The 20,445-nt window shown below is 33.8% G+C and overlaps 1 protein-coding gene across 5 annotated transcripts in view; it reads right to left on the bottom strand.

Annotated features, from left to right (window-relative positions):
- LOC136038487 (uncharacterized) overlaps nt 1-20,445 on the bottom strand; it is a 138,929-nt gene that overhangs the window by 12,041 nt on the left and 106,443 nt on the right. For all 5 annotated transcript variants that reach the window (XM_065721565.1, XM_065721566.1, XM_065721568.1 and 2 more), the window contains 2 exons: nt 15,163-17,311; nt 5,846-6,104 (listed from right to left, as the gene is read on the bottom strand). In XM_065721565.1, coding sequence (XP_065577637.1) covers nt 5,846-6,104; nt 15,163-17,311 — 2,408 coding nt within the window. The remainder of the gene's footprint in view (nt 1-5,845; nt 6,105-15,162; nt 17,312-20,445) is intronic.

Raw genomic sequence — 20,445 nt, 5'->3', positions numbered from 1 at the left:
TATATAAAATTAGCGTTTGTTATTTTTCTCGGAGCCTAATTTGAGTTTCCTATGTCATGGATTACAGTAAAAGTGAAACTAAGGATCTTTAGCAGCAAGGACAGGAGTAAAACAGTATTTAATGCACTTTTAGAATAATTATTTTGTATATAATTATCTAGTATATTTAGTATAACTAATTAGTATAATATTTATAATAAGCACCTTTAGTATATCTGAGATCAAAATCTTCTATTAAAGAAAACAATTGAAGAGATTCACCATCAAAAATCTAACAAATTAGACACATTTTAAATGACATGTGCAAAATGCAATAGTACACGAGCAGAAATCTAAAAATCAAACGCGAATATCACAGCATCATTATTTTCGTATATTAAAAAAAAATATCAGGGCGAGGAATTTATTAAGGTTTATTTTACCTCTGATACATGCGAAAAAAACTAAAGCTTTAACTTTCACCAAAAGGACAATATACAATTGTATTTATTACTTTCAGATCTGTCTATTCATACGAGACAGAAATATAATAATGCTTAGTCTTTTACTTTGAGATTGTTCTAAACTCGCTTAAAAAATAGAAAAACAATTTCTAGCCAATATTGGACGAGTTCTTCCATTTTAAAAACATTATTATTGCACCCAACATTTATAAATATTTGGCGTAAAAGACGATACTACACGAGCAGAAATTCAAAATTTTATGTGAATGCCGCAGCACCATCTATTCTCATACATTTGAAAGAAAGAAAGTGTCGGATGATTTGCCCCCAGCCACGAATTGGACTTCCGGCCGAAGGCATTGAATCAGGAAATCGGTACCTGCGCAATGCAGACCTTGCTAAATTATACTCGGTTTTTACAGATCATTCGGTTTTGTTTCTTTCTGGTATTTACCCTATTTTTCATAAAAAAGATATCAGTTCAATTCGTTCTTATTTTTTCCGGTTTTCCCGTTTTCTATTGTATCTGCCTCCATGGTAGCCTCATATCTGTTTATAGTTCCCGGATATTGGGTCGAAGCTCACGGAGCTTGCTGGCAAAATACCCCAGTCTACTTATAAGTATCTGCCCGCCCACAGAGGCCTTACTCGTTTGCTTTATTTTCTTGTTTTTTTCTGTTTTGTATAGTGTTTCTTTTATTGATACTCCGCTTTGATTTTTTGTAGCAGGTCAAAAATAAATTATTATTAGACCATGGTCAGCATCCAAATAAGTTTCAAGGTAAGTATGACTGATCTAAACGTGCTTAAAATAAAAACAAAATCCTTTTTTAACCATTTTCAGCCAATTTTTGAAGTATTCAATTTCAAAAAAATTCAAAGCAAATTTTAAAATATAATTCAGTGATTGGATAAGGCCGAATCTCAGCTACCAAAGCTACTAAAAACATAAGCCTTAAAAATGCAAAAAAATTATTTATATTTAATTTCTAATAAGCTAGTTTTACTTAAAGCAGAAAGTATAATCATTTTCTGCTCTTCAATATCGCAACAGAACGCTTACAAATTAACTCTCTTCACTTCAAACGAATTCAGCTTACACATAGTGACTATGAAACTGGGGAAACGGAAAAAGGATTATCAAGAAGGAGGGATAATTATCTCCAATAAAAAACTGTAGACAAGCCGCAAGCCAGAGTAATGAATACCGCACTACTGTATTTTTAAAAAGATGGCGTTAGTAGCATAAAGCAATAGAATTATCAAAAAGCTCTTGCAAATAAGTTGTCTATAATAAGCTAATTACAACACAGACAATTTTAGAGCTAAGGCACTTTAATTAAGCTAACAAACGACAATAACACATTAGAAACAAAAGGAAATAAATATATGACATATTTGTGCATATATGTGTTTATAGCGAAACCCAAAGAGTAAGGATGATTGACAATTGGAAACTGACGCTAATGTTAAACAAAAAATACCAATGTTATCTTGTGTTTGGCATAAATTTCTCGGCAAGATTAGTGTAGTAATAAGTTTCTGATCTAGTTTCTAGAACATAACGTCGTCGAACTTAACGTCGAGTTTTTGTGGAAGGGGGGGAGGCAATGGGCCTTTCAGACCTGAGCCTTGACCCTACGTGGGTTCACAGACAATGAAAATAAACACAAACCTATAGTTTCGGGAAAAAAAAATCACGAAGCATGAAAAGAGCCAAAAAAAGTTAAACGCTATATGCTGTTATGGATTATTTTCTGAGGCTAGCACACACTCTCCATTCTTTTTTAATTAACCGAAATCCGTCGTCAAATCTAAAAATTCCACTAAAAAAAGGAAAATACAAAAGGAAAAAAAAAGGAAAATACAAAATTCCACTAAAAAAAGGAAAATACTAAAAAAAAGGCTATACAAAAAAAAGGAAAAAGGGCCTTAGTGTTTGCTACAATAAGAATATTAAGTCAAAGAGGGGCTAATCTTAACAGAATTGTTACTCAGATGATTTTTTTACTGGCTTACAGTTTCAAGCAAGAGAAACAAACAGATAAAAAATGAAGTTGCACATATTTGGCGTCATTTCCAATTTCCCACCCCTGGAAAAAAAAATCTTATATACGAACTGAACTTAGTCACATGACCACTTTTATTAGATGCTATAATGTATAATTGAATCACTTGTTCTAATTCCCGCTTTTCCATTTTATTTTTTTTCTTTCATCCCCTGTAATCACAATTTTTCCCTTATTTTCTAATCTTTCCGGATAGTTTTCCTGTTTTTTGCGTCTTTTCAAGTTCCTCACTCCCTATCTCCATCCCCTTCAAAATGCTTCGTATTCCCACCTTCCTCCCAGAAACAAAATACTGCATTTTTGCCTCATTTTTGACTCATCTTTAATGTAAGATACCTCAAGTATAAATGCTATTAACAATGGATTTATGGGGCGATTTCACAAGAATTACAAAACTGGCTTGTGCCAAAAATGTTCTACCCAAAAATTATTTTTTCTAGCACAGCTTCTATCAATAACAGTAACACCTAAACTTAGAACAGAAATATCAAAATTGACTTCAACCCAAAACATCTCTTCTCCTGACTTCTCCTAACCAAACCCCTATCTAAAAACAACTCCCGGAAATACGTCTATCCAAACTTCTAACCAAAACCAACACAAAAATCCTTCCCCCGAAAGAACTTATAACTTATAAAAAAATATTATAAATATTAATATTATTATTATTAATAAATATAAATAATAAATATTAATTTTTATAATATTCATAAATATTATAAAAATATAGAACTTATAAAAAAATGTTATGCATTAGCGTACATAAATTATGTCTGCTAACTACAGCTAAGTCGCCTGAGACACCCTAACTTTCGCGAAGTATTGACTTCACTGATGTGAAGTATTGACTTTAGTGTTGCTTCACACAGTACTCCTGTGAAATAGATTCTTTTAATTTAGCCTTTAGTTCAATTTCAATTTTTGTTTTATTGTGCACTATCATCATGTTTCTGTTTATTTGGCCTGTTTATTCTGCTTTTTTGACCTGTTTATTCTGCTTTTTTGACCTGTTAATTTGGTCTGCTTATTCTGTTTTTTTTTTTACCTGTTTATGTGTTTATCTGTTTATTAGTTATATGCTTCTATTTTCCCGAGTTGTATAATAATAATAAAAAAAAAAAAAAAAAAAAAAAAAAAAAAAAAAAAAAAAAAACTACAGTTCTGATTGGAATTGATTGGTCCATCTTTATTTGAAATCTTGCGGTAGAATTTTTGGTAAAATTTTATTTGAGTGACTTCTTGCTATCTCAGAAAGGGGTTAGGTTAGGAAAATGAAACTTTTGGGGGTGGGTCTACAGGCTAAAGTATATCCCGGGAAGGTATTTTAGAGTACCCACCTCCACTCCTTCTCCCTCTAGAGAGCCCTGAAATTTACCTACATGACAGGTCTATACCTATTGAAATTTTGACAAAACAACATTTTACCTTAATTTTCGGTTACCTGTTGCTTTTTCTCTGCCTTTAGTTCTCAAAATGCAATTCCTGTTATTTGAGTAGAATTCTGAGCCATATCAATGTTTTTTTTCGAAATTTAGGAATTGTATTTGCATATCTTTAAAACTTTATAAATTGGGATTGAGCAAAGTTGTGAAGCTGAAAATAATTTTGTTGTACATCATTCAAGCAGAAGATCTGTTTTGCAAGGTTTCACTTTTATAACACAAATATTTTTGAAGGTCATCAAAGGTCAGGGCCCTCTAGAGGGAGAAGGAGTGGAGGTAGGTACTTCAAAATACTTTCCCGGGACATACTTTAGCCTGTAGACCCATCCCTGAAAGTTTCATTTTCCTAACCTTAGCCACTTTCTGAGATAGCAAGAAGTCAATCAACTAGAATTTTACCGAATTTATATATATATTTTTTCCTTTGTTTCAGATTTTCAGCTTTAGGATTAAACTATCGGATTCTAATTAATGTCTCAAGTTGCATAAGGTGACATGAGCGTTGGCTTTGATTGTATTCAACTTGGATTTTGTTTAATTTCAAATTAAGGTTTAGGATGGTTCTTGAACTAAGCTTTTGATTTAACAGCAGTCTCTGGATAACAATTTCAAAAGAATCTTCCAAGGAGAACATCAACTCCGTACGAACGACCAGGGATAAAAATTAAATTCACTTCTTGGTTCTACTACTTGAAGTTGTAAGCCAGTGAAAATAATGGGTTTTTTAATCACAATTTTTGAAAAATAGCTCTATAAATTTATTTTATAGAAATAATTTTTTTAGTTCTTTTCTACAAAGAGTTCCTCTGATTTCAATAGCTGAAATAAAAGTGTATATTCGTTTAAAAGGAAATTTTAGTAAACAATATTTACTATTATTTAGCATTAATATCTACTGGTTAAATTTTGTTATTTAACTTTAATTTTATTTACTTTTTAGTATTTACTATTAGTACATAAGGTTTACTTTGTCACTGCATTAAAAATGCCTCAGTTGTTTAGAACGATTTATTCTTTTATGATGAAAAGGCAGCAATTAATTAACCCGATTTGCCGTTGAAAACATTACTTAGCAAATTATTTTAACAAATTTAGTAAAAAAAAAAGAGAAAGATTAATAACTAACACAGGCCATATTTGACCAAAAAATCCCCCAAAATATATATATAAACAATTGACAAAATTTAATTTAAACTCTGAGGAGTTCACTTGAACACACACAGCCATATGATGGCGATTTTAAAGTTCGCTTTTATTACTGATTATTTATAATTAAATTATTAATTATAGCAACCAATTTGAAATAAATTATATAGCTAAATAAAAGGTTTAAGCTATATCGTAATTTTAACTTTAAAGATTATATTATAAAACTGATTAAACACATACAGCCATGAGATGGCGATTTTAAAGTTTACTTTTATTTTACTGATTATTTATAATTAAATTATTAATTATAGCAACCAATTTGAAATAAATTATATAGCTAAATAAAAAGTTTAGGCTATATCGTAATTTTATCTTTAAAAATTATATTACTAAATTGATTGAACACACATAGCCATGAGATAGCGATTTTAAAGTTCACTTTTATTACTGATTATTTATAATTAAATTATTAATTATAGCAACCCATTTAAAATAAATTATATAACTAAATAAAAAGTTTAGGCAACATCATAATCTCATCTTTTAAATTAGATTGTCAGCTTGATTGAACACAGACAGTCCATAAGAGGATGATTTCAAAGTTTACAGATAATCTTGCAGCCAAAGTTGCACAGTAGTTCCATACCGACAAAAAAAAAAAAAAAAAAAAAAAAAAAAAAAAAAAAAAAAAAAAAAAAAAAAAAAAAAAAAAAAAAAAAAAAAAAAAAAAAAAAAAACTTACCTTCGTCAGAGCTCGGCGTTGCCGGTCTCGACTTTCTGCCACGACTGCTATGACTTCGAACACTGCCACCGTCAAAATCAGCTGACAATGTTGCTACATTAACAGCAGTCAAATTAGACTTCGATCGATTTTTAAGGGTTGTTGAAGTGTGAGATAGAGGGCTCGAGGTGTCACTAGACCGACCATTCTGCTTCTTCGTCAAAGGAGACTGGAGCATTCTTTGTTTCCACTCCAAGAGTCTAGTCATAGACTCTTCCTTCTAGAAGAAAATAATTAAAATCAATTATACAACCACGCTAAATAATTATACACACCACACTTGGCGCACTGGATTTAGAATCCTTTGTCCAAGAGAACGAAAGTTCGAATCCTAGTATACCCAATTATTTGGTTTGGGACAGAGGTCAGTGGCGTGACTAAGTAAGCTCAGCCATAGTCGACCCAGCTCTAAACGGGTACCTGAAAAATCTGGGGAAGGTAAACAAGAAGGATGTACGAAAGCACAGGATGGTTGGCCCCCAAATACCCATTGCACGTCCTGGCTGAATGGCCAAGAAACAGAGGTCAGTACCATCAGTAGGGACTATTATGTCCAATTCCTTGTTCCCTACCTTTACCTTTATACTACAACGCTAACCATAAAATAAGTATCTCTGAGAAACTTCTGGATAGGCATATGTTTAGTTTATTTATTTATGTTATTAAGTATACATTTATACCACCTGAAGTATTTTTATACTCTTTCCTAAATCAGTAATTGCTTCTGGGACAATTTTTTTTAGGCCCATAATGCGGCGCAAAAAGGTAACTTATTACCTTGTCTATGGTTTAGTCTTTTGTAATTATTTACAAAATAATTAGATATAAAAATTAACTTTTAACTGAGCCCCTAAACAACTCTTAATGTTTCAGTGCACTTCTCGCACACACAAAAAAAACATGTTGAGTATAAAACACGTATCTTAAAGAAGCATAAGCTAGAGATAGGCCAGACTTCAAAGTCTAAACTATATCTACCGTATACCTACCAAATATACATTTTATTTCTATACACAATTATTACTATTTTAAAGATTCCAATCGTTTTATAACATAAACTTAATAGGCCCGTTGCTTTCCCTTTCTAGTCTGAGCTCTTAGCTCTTTTTTTTTTTTTTTTTTTTGTTTTTTTTTTTTTTTTTTGCTAATATAGGATTTGATGTTGGCCACTTAAATTATATTTGCGCATATAATCTAATTAGCCGCGAGAATTAAGAAGGGCCCTACATTGAAAACATAGAGGAGCGGTTCGATCTTTTTTTTTTTTTTTTTTTTTTTTTTTTTTTTTTAATATATGATTTGATGTTGGCCACTTAAATTATATTTGCGCATATAATCTAATTAGCCGCGAGAATTAAGAAGGACCCTACATTGAAAACATAGAGGAGCGGTTCGATTTTTTTTTTTTTTTTTAATATATGATTTGATGTTGGCCACTTAAATTGTATTTGCGCATATAATCTAATTAGCCGCGAGAATTAAGAAGGGCCCTACATTGAAAACATAGAGGAGCGGTTCGATTTTTTTTTTTTTTTTTTTTTTTTTTTTTTTTTTTTTTTTTTTTTTTTTTTAATATATGATTTGATGTTGGCCACTTAAATTATATTTGCGCATATAATCTAATTAGCCGCGAGAATTAAGAAGGGCCCTACATTGAAAACATAGAGGAGCGGTTCGATTTTTTTTTTTTTTTTTTTTTTTAATATATGATTTGATGTTGGCCACTTAAATTATATTTGCGCATATAATCTAATTAGCCGCGAGAATTAAGAAGGGCCCTACATTGAAAACATAGAGGAGCGGTTCGATTTTTTTTTTTTTTTGTTAATATATGATTTGATGTTGGCCACTTAACGGTTCGATTTTTTTTTTTTTTTGTTAATATATGATTTGATGTTGGCCACTTAAATTATATTTGCGCATATAATCTAATTAGCCGCGAGAATTAAGAAGGGCCCTACATTGAAAACATAGAGGAGCGGTTCGATTTTTTTTTTTTTTTTTTTTTTTTTTAATATATGATTTGATGTTGGCCACTTAAATTATATTTGCGCAAATAATCTAATTAGCCCCGAGAATTAAGAAGGGCCCTACATTGAAAACATAGAGGAGCGGTTCGATTTTTTTTTTTTTTTTAATATATGATTTGATGTTGGCCACTTAAATTATATTTGCGCATATAATCTAATTAGCCGCGAGAATTAAGAAGGGCCCTACATTGAAAACATAGAGGAGCGGTTCGATGTTAAATTTGTAGAAACATCCCTGAACTAGACTGAATAGAAGAGGTGGCGGTAAAGGATGTTTGGAAAGAAGTGATCGAGACAGAAGCTCTGGTATATTTCTGTTTTATCCAGGTCATGTTTTATCCAGCTCATATTTTATCCATGTCATAATCAGGTTGCTATGTAAGGGCTTCATTTTTTTCAGGAAATATTGAGGTGGGTTTTAAACTAAATCAAAAGAAACTATGCACATTAAAATGGTTGTCAAAATGGCGTATCCAGGGTTGTCAAAATGGCGTGCGCGTAATATCTCAGGAACGACTGCAATACACGGAGATATAATACAGAGATTGTCATGGAGTCAAAGCTCAATTCCAGAACCGTCCAGAAACAGAATCGAAACAGAAGCTTTTGTATATTGCTGTTTTATCCAGGTCTTGCTTTATCCAGGTCATAATCGGGTTGATATCTAAAGGTTCAATTTTTTCAGGAAATATTGAGGGCGATATTAAACTAAATCAAAAGAAACTAAGCACATCTAGGTTGTAAAAACGGCGTATGCGTAATATTTCAGGAACGATTGCGATATACAGAGATATAATATAGAGAGTATGTACATCAAACAATTGAATTTTCATGATGATTTTAAATATATACGTTTCATCAAGTTTAGTGTTACCCATCACAAGTTATGAGCCTGAGAAAATTTGCCATATTTTCGAAAAAGGGGGAAACAGCCACTAAAAGTCATAAAAACCACACCCTCGGATTCAGCGTATCCGAGAACTACACTGTAGAGGTCTTAAGCTCCTTTCTGCAAAAATGTGGAATTTTGTATTTTTCGCCAGAAGAAAGATCACGGATACGTGCTTTTTTTTCATATATATATATATATATATATAGGAGTGATCGTATCGACCCAATGGTCCTAGAATATCACAAAAGGGGCTCATTGAAACGAAAATTAAAAGTTCTAGTGCCCTTTTTGAGTGACCAAAAAAAATTGGAGGGCAACCTTTCCCACGCTTATTTTTCCCAAAGTGACCGGATCAATATTTTGAGATAGCAATTTTGTTCAGCATAGTCGAAAAACCTAATAACCATGTCTTTGGGGATGACTTAATCGCCCACGGCCCCCGGGGGAAGGGCTGCAAGTTATAAACCTTGCCCATTATTTATAAATAGTATTGGTTATTGGGAAGTATAAAGACGTTTTCAAGGGGTTGCTAGTGGGAGTGTCGGGAGGAGTAGGTTACACTGGAGGATCTTTCCATGGAGGAATTTTTAACATGGAAAGAGAATTTTCCATAAAGGGGCGTCGGATTTCCCAGCATGATTTAAAAAACAATCAGAAAGTAAATTCAAAAATACAAGTTTTTTTCAACTGAAAGTAAGGAGCAACATTAAAACTTAAAACGCACAGAAATTATAATGTATATGAGGGGGTTTGCCCTCTCATATTATTCTTACTATTTATGCTAGTTTTTTAGTACTTTCAAAAAAGCTATTTATTCTAATTAAAGGGCTTTTGCGATTCAGGGGTAATTCTTAAAGAATTGGAACGAAATTCGAACTTTAGCGTAAAAAGCGAAGTAATAACGAGAGGGAGAACCCGCCATATACGTAATGATTTCTGTTCGTTTTAAGATTTAATATTGCTCCTTACTTTCAGTTGAAAAGACTTGTTTTTTTTATTTAGTTAAAACCTAAGACGAGCAGAAATGAAGTCCTATAATAATTCAAACTTGAGTACTATCAATGAATAACTGAAACCCAAAACAAATAGAAACTGCAACAAATAGAAATAGAAATAGAAATAATAGAAATACTATCAATGAATAACTGAAACCCAAAACAAATAGAAACTGCAGCAAATAATCACATCAGAATAATCATTACAGATACTAATATAAGAAGTGAACTGAAATCACTTCTTGTAGGAGTAGGGATACTACCCTTCCACCCGCTCATAAACCTTTTAAAGGCTATTGCGTCACTTGCGCTTTACTGAAAACGAATATATTTTCAAACATTTTCCTTTTATCTATATTACAATCTGTTATCTTTATATATGTTTAGTGTTAATGTGATTTGTATATTGTGATTATTTGTTTGTTTCGGGTTTCCTTAACATGTCTTCAGAAAATAGTTTTTAGAGTAGGCATAAATGTAAGACCAAAATAAGGACAGCAAGGAATGATGTTCGAAAATATATAGCACGTTAACGAAAATACATTACTGACATCTATAGCATACTTAAATATAGACCTACACGAAAATATAGATGATACATGCGGAAATATATCGTTCCACTCATTTCATCATTTCCCAGAAGGCCCTTACTTTAAATTCTAGCTGCTACTTAGGCGTGAATTTTTTACATTTTCTGGGGAAGCATGAAGGGTTAAGGGGTTTGAAAAAAAAATTCGGAGTTGATAAGGGGGAAGAGATGTGGGTGAAAAATTGTTGGAGAAATGTCTGTTTTGTTAGTAATAGGAACCTGGCGTGGTTTATTTCTCTGGACCTGACCCAGCAGGAGGGTATTCTACGATATTTATCTTCATATTAGTGTATTTTATGTTGTTTTAATCATTTTTTTTAATTGTTTAATTGATTATTTCAGCTGCTTTTACACATTTGTTTTTCTTTTATCTTTCGTTCTTTATCACCTCAGCCCTGTGGTTTTTTGTTTCAAATATACTATACTATACAGCTGATCATACTCTCCAGTGACTAATTATAAAGCAGGCATACTTTTCGTTACAACAAATAAAAATTTGAGGGAACTGTGTATTAGTCGAATATATTTGGAATGATTGAGGTGGTTTGATCCCACCCGACTCGTAAAAACTAACAAAAATGCATGTAACCAAGATTTGACGCTTTTTGTAAACTTTATTTCATAGCCTCCTTATCTAAAAATTACCCCCCCTCCCAAACAAAAATACTGCATAAGGCCTCGACTCTCATTTACCAATAAAAAGTTGATGAAACAAATTTCACGGAAAAAGCAATTAAATTTTAGCTCGACTGATTTTATTTCACCAAAAATCCTCAATTAACACAAAAGCAAATTTTATTGTTTCTTGGTTTATAGTGCTATGCATAGAGAGTTTGATTATTTCTGACAGGGACAAGAAAGTTATAGAAATCAAAATTAATATTAATATACTATGAAACGTCTATAAAGAAGAGTTGTCGGCAAACCCTTAATAAATCTAATTCATTTTCCCGCCAGATCTTTTAGAAAAATCTTCAAAATTTCGCAGAAGGCCCTATTTTTTTTTGGGGGGGGGCTAGTTCCATGAAAGTGAAAAAAAAATGCATAGAACCTTGTTTGACACATACCAGTTATATGTCCATTAGGGAAGTTTGATTTCAACATTTCATTTTATTTATTTCAAAATTTTATTCAAAATGTTTCATTTCAAAATAAATGATGAGAATTTGCTTCTCAGCAATTTCTCTAATCTATCTTTATCATTGCTCTATCCTTACCTAGTTTATCCTCCTCCTGCTACTAACTAAAACTGAAGCTAAGAATTACCAAGGAATTCACAAGTTAAAACACAATGCCCCACTGATCCATTAAGTATCCTAATGGGAATACAAAACAGGAATGTTAGCTGAGCCTCGGAAAACATAAAGACAGTAGGTGAAGCCATATATTTCGTTTTCACTTTTGTAACAAGGTAAATGGCATCTCTTGGGGACAATTGGCGAAAATAGAAAAACAATAGAATAACTGAATATAGACTATTGCTTGGTTTTTAATCAGCAAGCGATATAAAGAAAAAAAGAATTTTAGAAAGGAAATTTCCTTTTGGGATATTCACCTACGTTTTTTAACTCGTTTTATTGTTGGGAAAATTAAGAAAATCGTGTTTTTGCACCTGAAAATAAGGACCATCAATATAACTTGAAACAAACAGAAATTATTTCGTATCTAGGGGGGGGGACAACCCCTTCCTCAACCTTCGCCCTTTACGCTAAAGTCTGAAAGTTCTTTAAAAATACTTGTCATTCAAATTCAACAGCCATTGTGTTTGAGCAGTCTCTCATAAAAAAATTATGACGGAAAGTCAAACTTTGGCGGAAAGAGCGAAAGTTGAGGACGGGACAGCCCCCCTCCCCCCGGATACAGAATAATTTCTGTTCTTTCAAGCTGTATTTTAATAATTATTGCTTTATTTTATTACTTTAATTTCTAACTATTTTTTAAGTCACGTCAGGGAATACCCCTCCCCCCCAAGTATAAAATGTTCCCTGAAAGCTCCTCCCGTAAACTTTGCTTTCCACGGAAAATTCCCACTGAGGAAAATCATACCCCCCCCCCCTACCGCAGAAATTCCCTTCCTCAAAAAACTTTTCCATTTATTTCTCAATAACAAATGTTGTAGGGAAACAATGGGCAACTTACACAGCTTACATCCTTTTCCGAAAGGATTGTAAGGTAATATTTTTTTGAAAAAAATTTCTAACTGTCCCCCTCTATGCAAGTATTTTAACATGATAGCACTAGTCAAAAAGGTCCACGTTATGGACTCAATAAATGCTACTATTTCCAAAAAACCTAACGTCAAACTCTGTTCCGGAACTCTGTCAGCACTGCCAACTGTGCCAGTTGTCCGACCAAAAACTGTACCCCGAGAGATTACTTTCTACCAACTGAACAGCAGGATAAAAAATTGCAGTAACAAGAAGAAAATTTTCAATAAACACTCTTGTTTAAGAATTCTCAATAAACATTTCTAGTTATCGACAAAGTCACAAAGGAGCAAATACAATCGAAATCTGCATGAAGACTTGTTGGACCAAAACATTTCCGACTGTGCCTGGACTACTGAATTGTACCAAAAACGGCACAATTGTACCGCATTGCAATGCTGGTCTGGTGGCCAACCAAATGAGCCAGTCGTTCTTATATTTATAGTTACTGTTATTACGCATGAGCCATGACACTGCTGATTTGGTTATTTTAATGTATTTGCTGTTATGATTTAGATTTATTCCTGATTATTGGACATTTTGTATATACATATATATATATATATATATATATATATATATATATATATATATATATATATATATATATATATATATATATATATATATATATATATATATATATCGAATTATATATTCAATAGATATCTAATATATCAGGAGAGAAACATATTTGAGACTTTGAATTACAAATTAAAATACCAGAGACAGAGATGCGATTTTTTTTTTTTTTTTTAATTGGTTAGGTGGAAATTATTCACAAAGATTTGAAAAAAGAAAAAAAAAATCAGCTTTAATGCATCACTTTTTAATATCTGGAGGAGAATGTGGATATAGTCGGGAAATGTGGCACCAAAACATTTCATAACGTGCTTAAAACAATATGATAAGAATATTTTCCCCACTCTACATCGATTTTTGAAGATTGATGCAACGATTCCTGTCACTACAACTACATACAAGCGTTCTTTGTCTACAATTAGAAGAATTAAATCTTATGCCAGGAATGCCACACGCCAGGAACGGCTTAATGGATTGGCCTTATTATCCATATGCAGAGATGCTCCAGTCGATGTACAAGACGTTTTGTGTAAACTAGCCCACAACAAAAAAGGTGTATTTACTCTATTTTATTTTATACGGAGCGGGTCAGATCTTTACCTTTATGGTACTACATGGATCATTTTTCAGTTTTCACTGTCATTTTCACTTGATTTGTGAAAATTGACTCCAAGTCCCCCCCCCCTCCAGGATTCTGACGAAATTGCGCCACTGGTTATTTACACCTGTAAAACTGGGTGGAGAGAAGTAGATAGAATAAAATACAAGCTGCTACAAACAAGTTACAGCGTTGTCATGATCTGACAAATGACTGTCGATTTTGTTGAGGAAAAACAACCAAGCAACGCTACCACGTGGACTTTGATTTTTATGTCCGAAAATGAAAGAAAAATTTTTTTCAAAAAACATGTATTTTTTTTTTGTTTTTTCTGATGATGGTTTATTTTGCTTTGTATGTTTTATTTTAAATATTAATAACCTTTTTTTTATTTTTTTGAAGGAATAATAACTTTGTTTTTATTTTTTGGACAATTTCGAATTAAAAGGTGGTTAGAAGATGCAGCCACTCACAGGACTTTTGTATTTTATGTGGTTCTTCAGTTTTTTGAACAATATAGTGCTTATATTATTTTTTTTTGTAAAACAAAATAAATAAAGTATCTATCTATCTATCCCATGTTCTCTCAAGTCGTCACAGAATATTTCTCTACCTAAAACGGTAGGTATTTTAATTCGGGTAGGTAAAAAAAAATCAAATCAAATAGTTCCTTTTGGGCTACTTGTGGGGTATATGGCATCCATAGATGTTTCGCAGGATTAACCGCGGGTCATCTTCTTTATCAACACTGCAGCAGCTGGGATTGAACCCTAGGCCCCATAATACCAAGCCAAAATGAGTTCACTGCGCTACTAGAGAGTTTAGATAGGCACTACGAAAAAATAAATAAACAATAATTAAATTGTTTTCCGTAGCATAATTATTTATGTCTCTAATTGTTTATATTTTTGTTTATTACGTTAAATAAATTCAAAAGTCAAATATCTAAAAGAGCACCAATGGTATGTTTTTATCGTTGCATAAACAGTAAGCTATTATTAATTGTTTATTTATTTATTCTAAGCACAAATATTTCATTTATTTCAACACAATTATTTTATTCTATTTATTTCGTTTACAATTATTATACATCGTTATTTATAAACAATTTTATTTGCAAACAATTATTTTACTTATTTATTGTAAACGCATTTTTTTCAGCCGCAGAAACGAACTAAATATTCACTTTTAATGGGACACAAAAACAGGACAATGGGACACGGGGAAAAAGACATTTTTTTTTCGGGTGGAACTGAAAACGCAAAGTCAAAGCAAAATTTGTTCCTCGTCAGAAGTTTAAAGCCATCTGTAGCCAACACATTACCAAACACAACACACTATATAAAGCTTCTAAAAGTAAAAAGAAGAGAAATTCAAAAACTTACAGAATTGGTTGAGTCCACGTCATTTTTCTTGCTAGGTAGACGTGCACTTTTGGATCTAATGAAGCCAACCTCTTCCTCTTTCTTCGAAGCGTCTACGAGGTTATCATGTGAAGTAGACAAAATAGCTGCTAAACTTTCAACAGGGTTTATATACGAGGCCCAAAGGGAACTTTTCTTGATATCTAAGGAGATCTCCTCAGTCTTAGCTAAAGTCGGAAGGGTCTGAGCCTCCAAACTCTTCTTCTTTTCAAAAAGTAGTTCTGCGTTCTGATCCAACCTCTTCAGCTCCTTCGTCCTAGAACTATCCTTCAAGGGACCACTATACTCCTTAAGGAGAGTATTCCTTTCATATTCATTAAGAATATTATTGGCACTTGTTACACTTAGATCTAAATAACTTTCACCATATTGAGCACCGGAATGGGCGTTATCTGCACCGGAATCTCTTGCAGAATCGTTAGAGGTAGTTTCATAGGAATAATGAGGGTTATAGGAGTAATGGTATGCGCTAGTATTATTAAGTGCTTGGTTTTCGTTATTGTCGTCGATAACGTCGTTACTAGTAAATTGTTGCAGAAAATCTTGGACAGAAGAAGTAGGTAGTTTTTTGCCATTTTCTGAAGAATTAAAGTTGTCTCTACTATTACTGGCCGCATTACTCTTATCTACTGTTATGTAGTTTAAACTTTTGTTCTTAGCACTTTTAAGATCACTTTCTCTTTGAGATTCATCAGTAGATTTTTTCTGACTTCCAACTAAATTGCTATCTTGAAAATCGCACTTAGAAAAATTCCCGCTGTACCGATCGTTTGTTTGATATTTCGGAATTTCAAATTCAGCACCGAATGAAACAGGAGTTCTTACACTGCTATGCTGATAATTTGTATCTGAGTTAGTCCTAGGATATAAACCATCTGTAAATACACTATTGCCATTATTAGATGGCGCTGCTTCTTGTTTATTTTTCCATCTAGTGTCATCTTTAACTTCATAATTCACAGGTGTCACTCTATCGCTTAAATAGCCAAGAGGTGCTTTGCGTTCACCTTCTGCTGGTAGCATTTTAGGATGTTTGGTATCATAGCCATGTGGATTGTCTTCAACATGATTGTACATTGTAAAAACTTGATTGCCGTAAGCGCTAGGAAAATTTTGATCATAAAAGTTCAGGTTAAGAGTTCGATTGTCATATCTACCGGACGGAGTTGGAAAATTTGATTCATTTGCACTAACACTTGGAACTTCACAAACCTTAGCAGCGCAACACTCCTTACGCATTGTGGGAGTCATATTACGCCTTTGCCTTGCGCCCAAATTCTTTATAACATGTGCACTGTCACTTTTACTACTTGGATTGTGGTCTGTAACGTCTTTAACGTTAAAATGGTCATTCACATGATGAGAACGATCGAGGTACGTTGCTTTGTGCCTCATATCAAAAGGCGGGTTTCTACAAGCACTTCGATTCGAAGATTCAATATCTTCACTATCTCTATACCTATGGTTATCATGTCTCTTCTCAACGGGTAGAACCTTTCTAGAAAGGGTATTCCCTACTGGATTATCCCCAATTCCAGCCTCGGTAACGTACCATGGACTATTATTGCTGGTACCTTGAGAATATCCAGGGACAAAATTACTTACCATCCCTGGCCCATACCGAAAGTCCAAAGCCACCTCCTCGGACTGGACTGGCGGTGTGTACGCATTTTTATATTTGACAATGTTTCGCATCTGCTGAGCATACCCTTCCTCTGCCCAATATTGATTATAGTCAACTTTTTCAAGGCTAGACTTAGGACGATTCAAACTTGGTCGACTTGGTTTGCTCGGCATTTCAGCTTCTAAAAAGTCAGCACTATGAGGACGGGGTGGTTGCTTAGGAACTTGTATGGGAACGAAAGCCATGTCTGGGGATTCTTCAATACTATTATTCAATCGTCTTGGCTTAGGGGGAGCGTTTACATACAAAGGTTGAGGACCTGAGTCATCCAACAATGATTCGGAGCTGAGTCTACCTAGATGACCTTGGTGGTGAAGCGATCTGGTACTTGAGCTCCCGTGGAAACCAGAGTCACTTTCGTCAGGGATTCGACTTGCAGGTGTCCCAGATTTCGGGGTGATATTTCTGAGGTTTCTTTGCTGAGCCCTAAAAAAAAATTATAAGAGCTAAAAGTGGCGAGACACACATTCAACTTTGAATCAAAAAGCATTCAGTAGTTACCTAACTGCCTGACTAAATTTGTTTCTTTTTTTTGTCAGATTACAAAAAGGAGATGGTTTTGTACCAAAAGTTTTGATTTTTTCCTGTCTATCGGTCTCTGGCTCTTTCATTCCTACATATTTTTATTCATGTTTTTACTTTTTGTTATGGTTTTTTTCCTAAGCCCAAGTTTTCAAAACTATGAAACAAGACAGGTAGAAAAATGTAAAGGTAATAGTATCTAGCTTTTTAATAAATGTAGCTAAAGGCATTTGCTTCTTTTTCCTCATATTTTTATTTCTAATTTTCTATCTCTTTTACTCTTCCCTAAAAGTCCACTATAACACCGGTCCATAAGTCCATAATATATGTCCATCTCTTTGTCCCTTGGCAAATTAGCCGCATTTTCCTAGAATTTTAAAATTAAATATAATGTTAAATAACCGGATTTTACATTTAAAATAGCATATTTTGTCTTACTAATATTGAAAAAAAAAATTCCGGTCAAAAGTTACGCAAGAAAAGTAAAGAAATAAGTCGTTTTCGAATAACGCAACTTAATCAAATATCATTAACCAAACTCCCAGCAACAACTGTAATTTATAATAAGGAGCCGCGAATTGAGGCACACATGCATAGGCAGCTCCTGTGAATACGTATTCATTGCTTTGCGCAGTGCTGCAGTGATACATCCAAGCATCCAATTATATAGTATAGAACATCTTAACATCCAGAATTTCCACAGCTTAGATATCAATATACAGTTATGAAAACTCCTATCTTACCCATGAGAAGCTTTTGGTACAGAGCTCTGAACTTGACGCCTACTCCAAGCCCGCGCTCCGACGCTTAGATCGTACTACAACACCATAGGCGGGAAAGCAATTTTGTTTTGTTGCATACACAACTTAGATACCAATATTGGTATCTAAGCTGTGCTGCCAGTTCTCCAGCCGCTAGCATCGCTACCGCACACCGTGTCCCAAAACAAATCGAGTTTTCATAACTGTGTTGGTATCTAAGCTGTGAGAATTTCAAACCATACAATTAAGAAGTTGATACAATACGGGATTTTATATTCTCCCGATCACCAGTGGGGGCGTTAGAGGCCCTCGCCACCAGTGGTCCCGCATCTCAGTGTGGTGATAGCCTAAAAATGCAAGGCCGCGTGAATTCACTGCCATATCTTTGCAGCATGGAGCAGTGAAGATGGTAAAAGTCAAATAGCGAAGACTCAAGTTTTATTTCATAGTTGAAAGAGTTTGGAAGAATAGGAAGATAAGTCTGCAAACTAGGATTAGAATATTGGAAGCTACAGTGATGACAGTGGTCATATATGGTTCTGAAGCATGGGCGCTCCGAAAAGCGGATGGTGATTTGTTAGATGTTGTCCGGAGACGTTGCCAACAGATTGTTCTGGATACCCGACTGAATAGCCGTATTGCAAACAATAGGCTGTACGAAAAGTGTGGTTCAATACCGCTTTCTAGGGCTTTAATAAGAGAAAGGTTGAGATGGCTAGGACACGTTCTGCGGATGAAGGATGACAAATTGCCGAAGAGTGTCCTTGTCGGCCAACCGTCTGGGGCTAAACGGAAAGCAGGTCGTCCGCAGTTGGGGAGGGATGATGTCATAAAGAAAGAGTTAAGGGAAACAGGAACTTCCTGGGAGGATTTACACAGGGACAAACGATTCATTTCCCCTTTTGTTGGAACTAGAGCCAACAGAGGCGTAGCTAGGGTTTTCAGTGCCCTAGAACAACGTTGGTTTTTGCCCCCCTCCCCCTATTACTACCACAATATAGGAATCTAAGATCTTTAAAGAAAGATTTCTCCTTGCCTCCTCTAGTTACAACACGAGAGTGGCGTTGAGAACGAGTAAGGGAATTTCTGTGAGCATATAGTGGCAAAGATGATGGTGGATTTCATTTTTCAGAATATATTAGTCCAACTTTAGATTTTCAGACAGATTGTCTAATTTTAGGGCGTGCAATTTCGTAATCAAGCAGTATTTCGGCCTATTGGTTATTAAGACTGCCCTCTGTTGCACTCATCACATTCTGGAGAGAGGCAATGCTTTTTACCCATACATGGCAGGCATACTCCTTGAAATAGTATTAAGGAGGTTTATTTTCTATACAAATTAGATTGACATAACCGGTCTCAATCCAGGTCTGGAAATAACTGACGTATAATTTTGTAAGTCAATAACATTCTCCAGCACTGAAGTAAGTCTGCACTAGAAAATTTCTAGAATAAATCACTGGCAAATAAATATAAATTAATAAAGGTATATTGGATATCGAGGTATACCGGATCCTTTTTCGGAAATAGGAAAATGAATTCCTATCAATTAGCTTATCCTTTTAATGGTTGATCTTTAAATTCGAAGTCACACGTTCATATACACAGGAAAATACGTAGAGGGGGGAGGGTGCCCCCCAGACAACAAGATGCCCATTCGTTTTCGAATAATTTATTCTATTTTCCATATAATTAACCTTTTTTCAACGTTTTCAGAAGTTAGGTATACCCATCCCTCACAGTGTATCCACATCCCTTTTATTCCAAAGAGAACCCTTTTTTAGGAAATACCTCCACTCTCTGGACTGAGCGGAGCCATTAGCAAAGGCATATCAGATTTTAATTTATGGGCCAATTATAACAAAATATTTAATTTTATTGTTCTAGAAAGAGGGGCAGTTGTCGTTCCCTATATTTTGAAGAATACCTTTTTCTTGTGTTTCATTAAAAAAAAAATTATATACATATTTATTAGCACCACCATTTTATCGGACAACATTTTTCTTTAACCTTTTTTTAACCTTTTCTTTAACCTTTTTTCTTTAACATTTTCATTTTTCTTTAACTTTAAAATATAAAGTATATTCATTAAGTCAGCAGTAACATTCCTAGGTAATAAACGGAAGTGGTTTCAGTCTAGCACTGTCATTTTTGTAAATACCCCCTAGATTTTAAAAATCCTCCCCCTTCATTGTTCTGAATTGGCACCACTGCTTATGCAACTAAATTTCTTTTTTGCGACTAAAATAAAAAGGCTATTCATTAAGTCAGCAGTAA

This window comes from Artemia franciscana, chromosome 18, assembly GCF_032884065.1.
Source record: "Artemia franciscana chromosome 18, ASM3288406v1, whole genome shotgun sequence".
Taxonomy (NCBI): domain Eukaryota; kingdom Metazoa; phylum Arthropoda; class Branchiopoda; order Anostraca; family Artemiidae; genus Artemia; species Artemia franciscana.
This window is presented reverse-complemented; position numbering and strand designations above follow the sequence as displayed.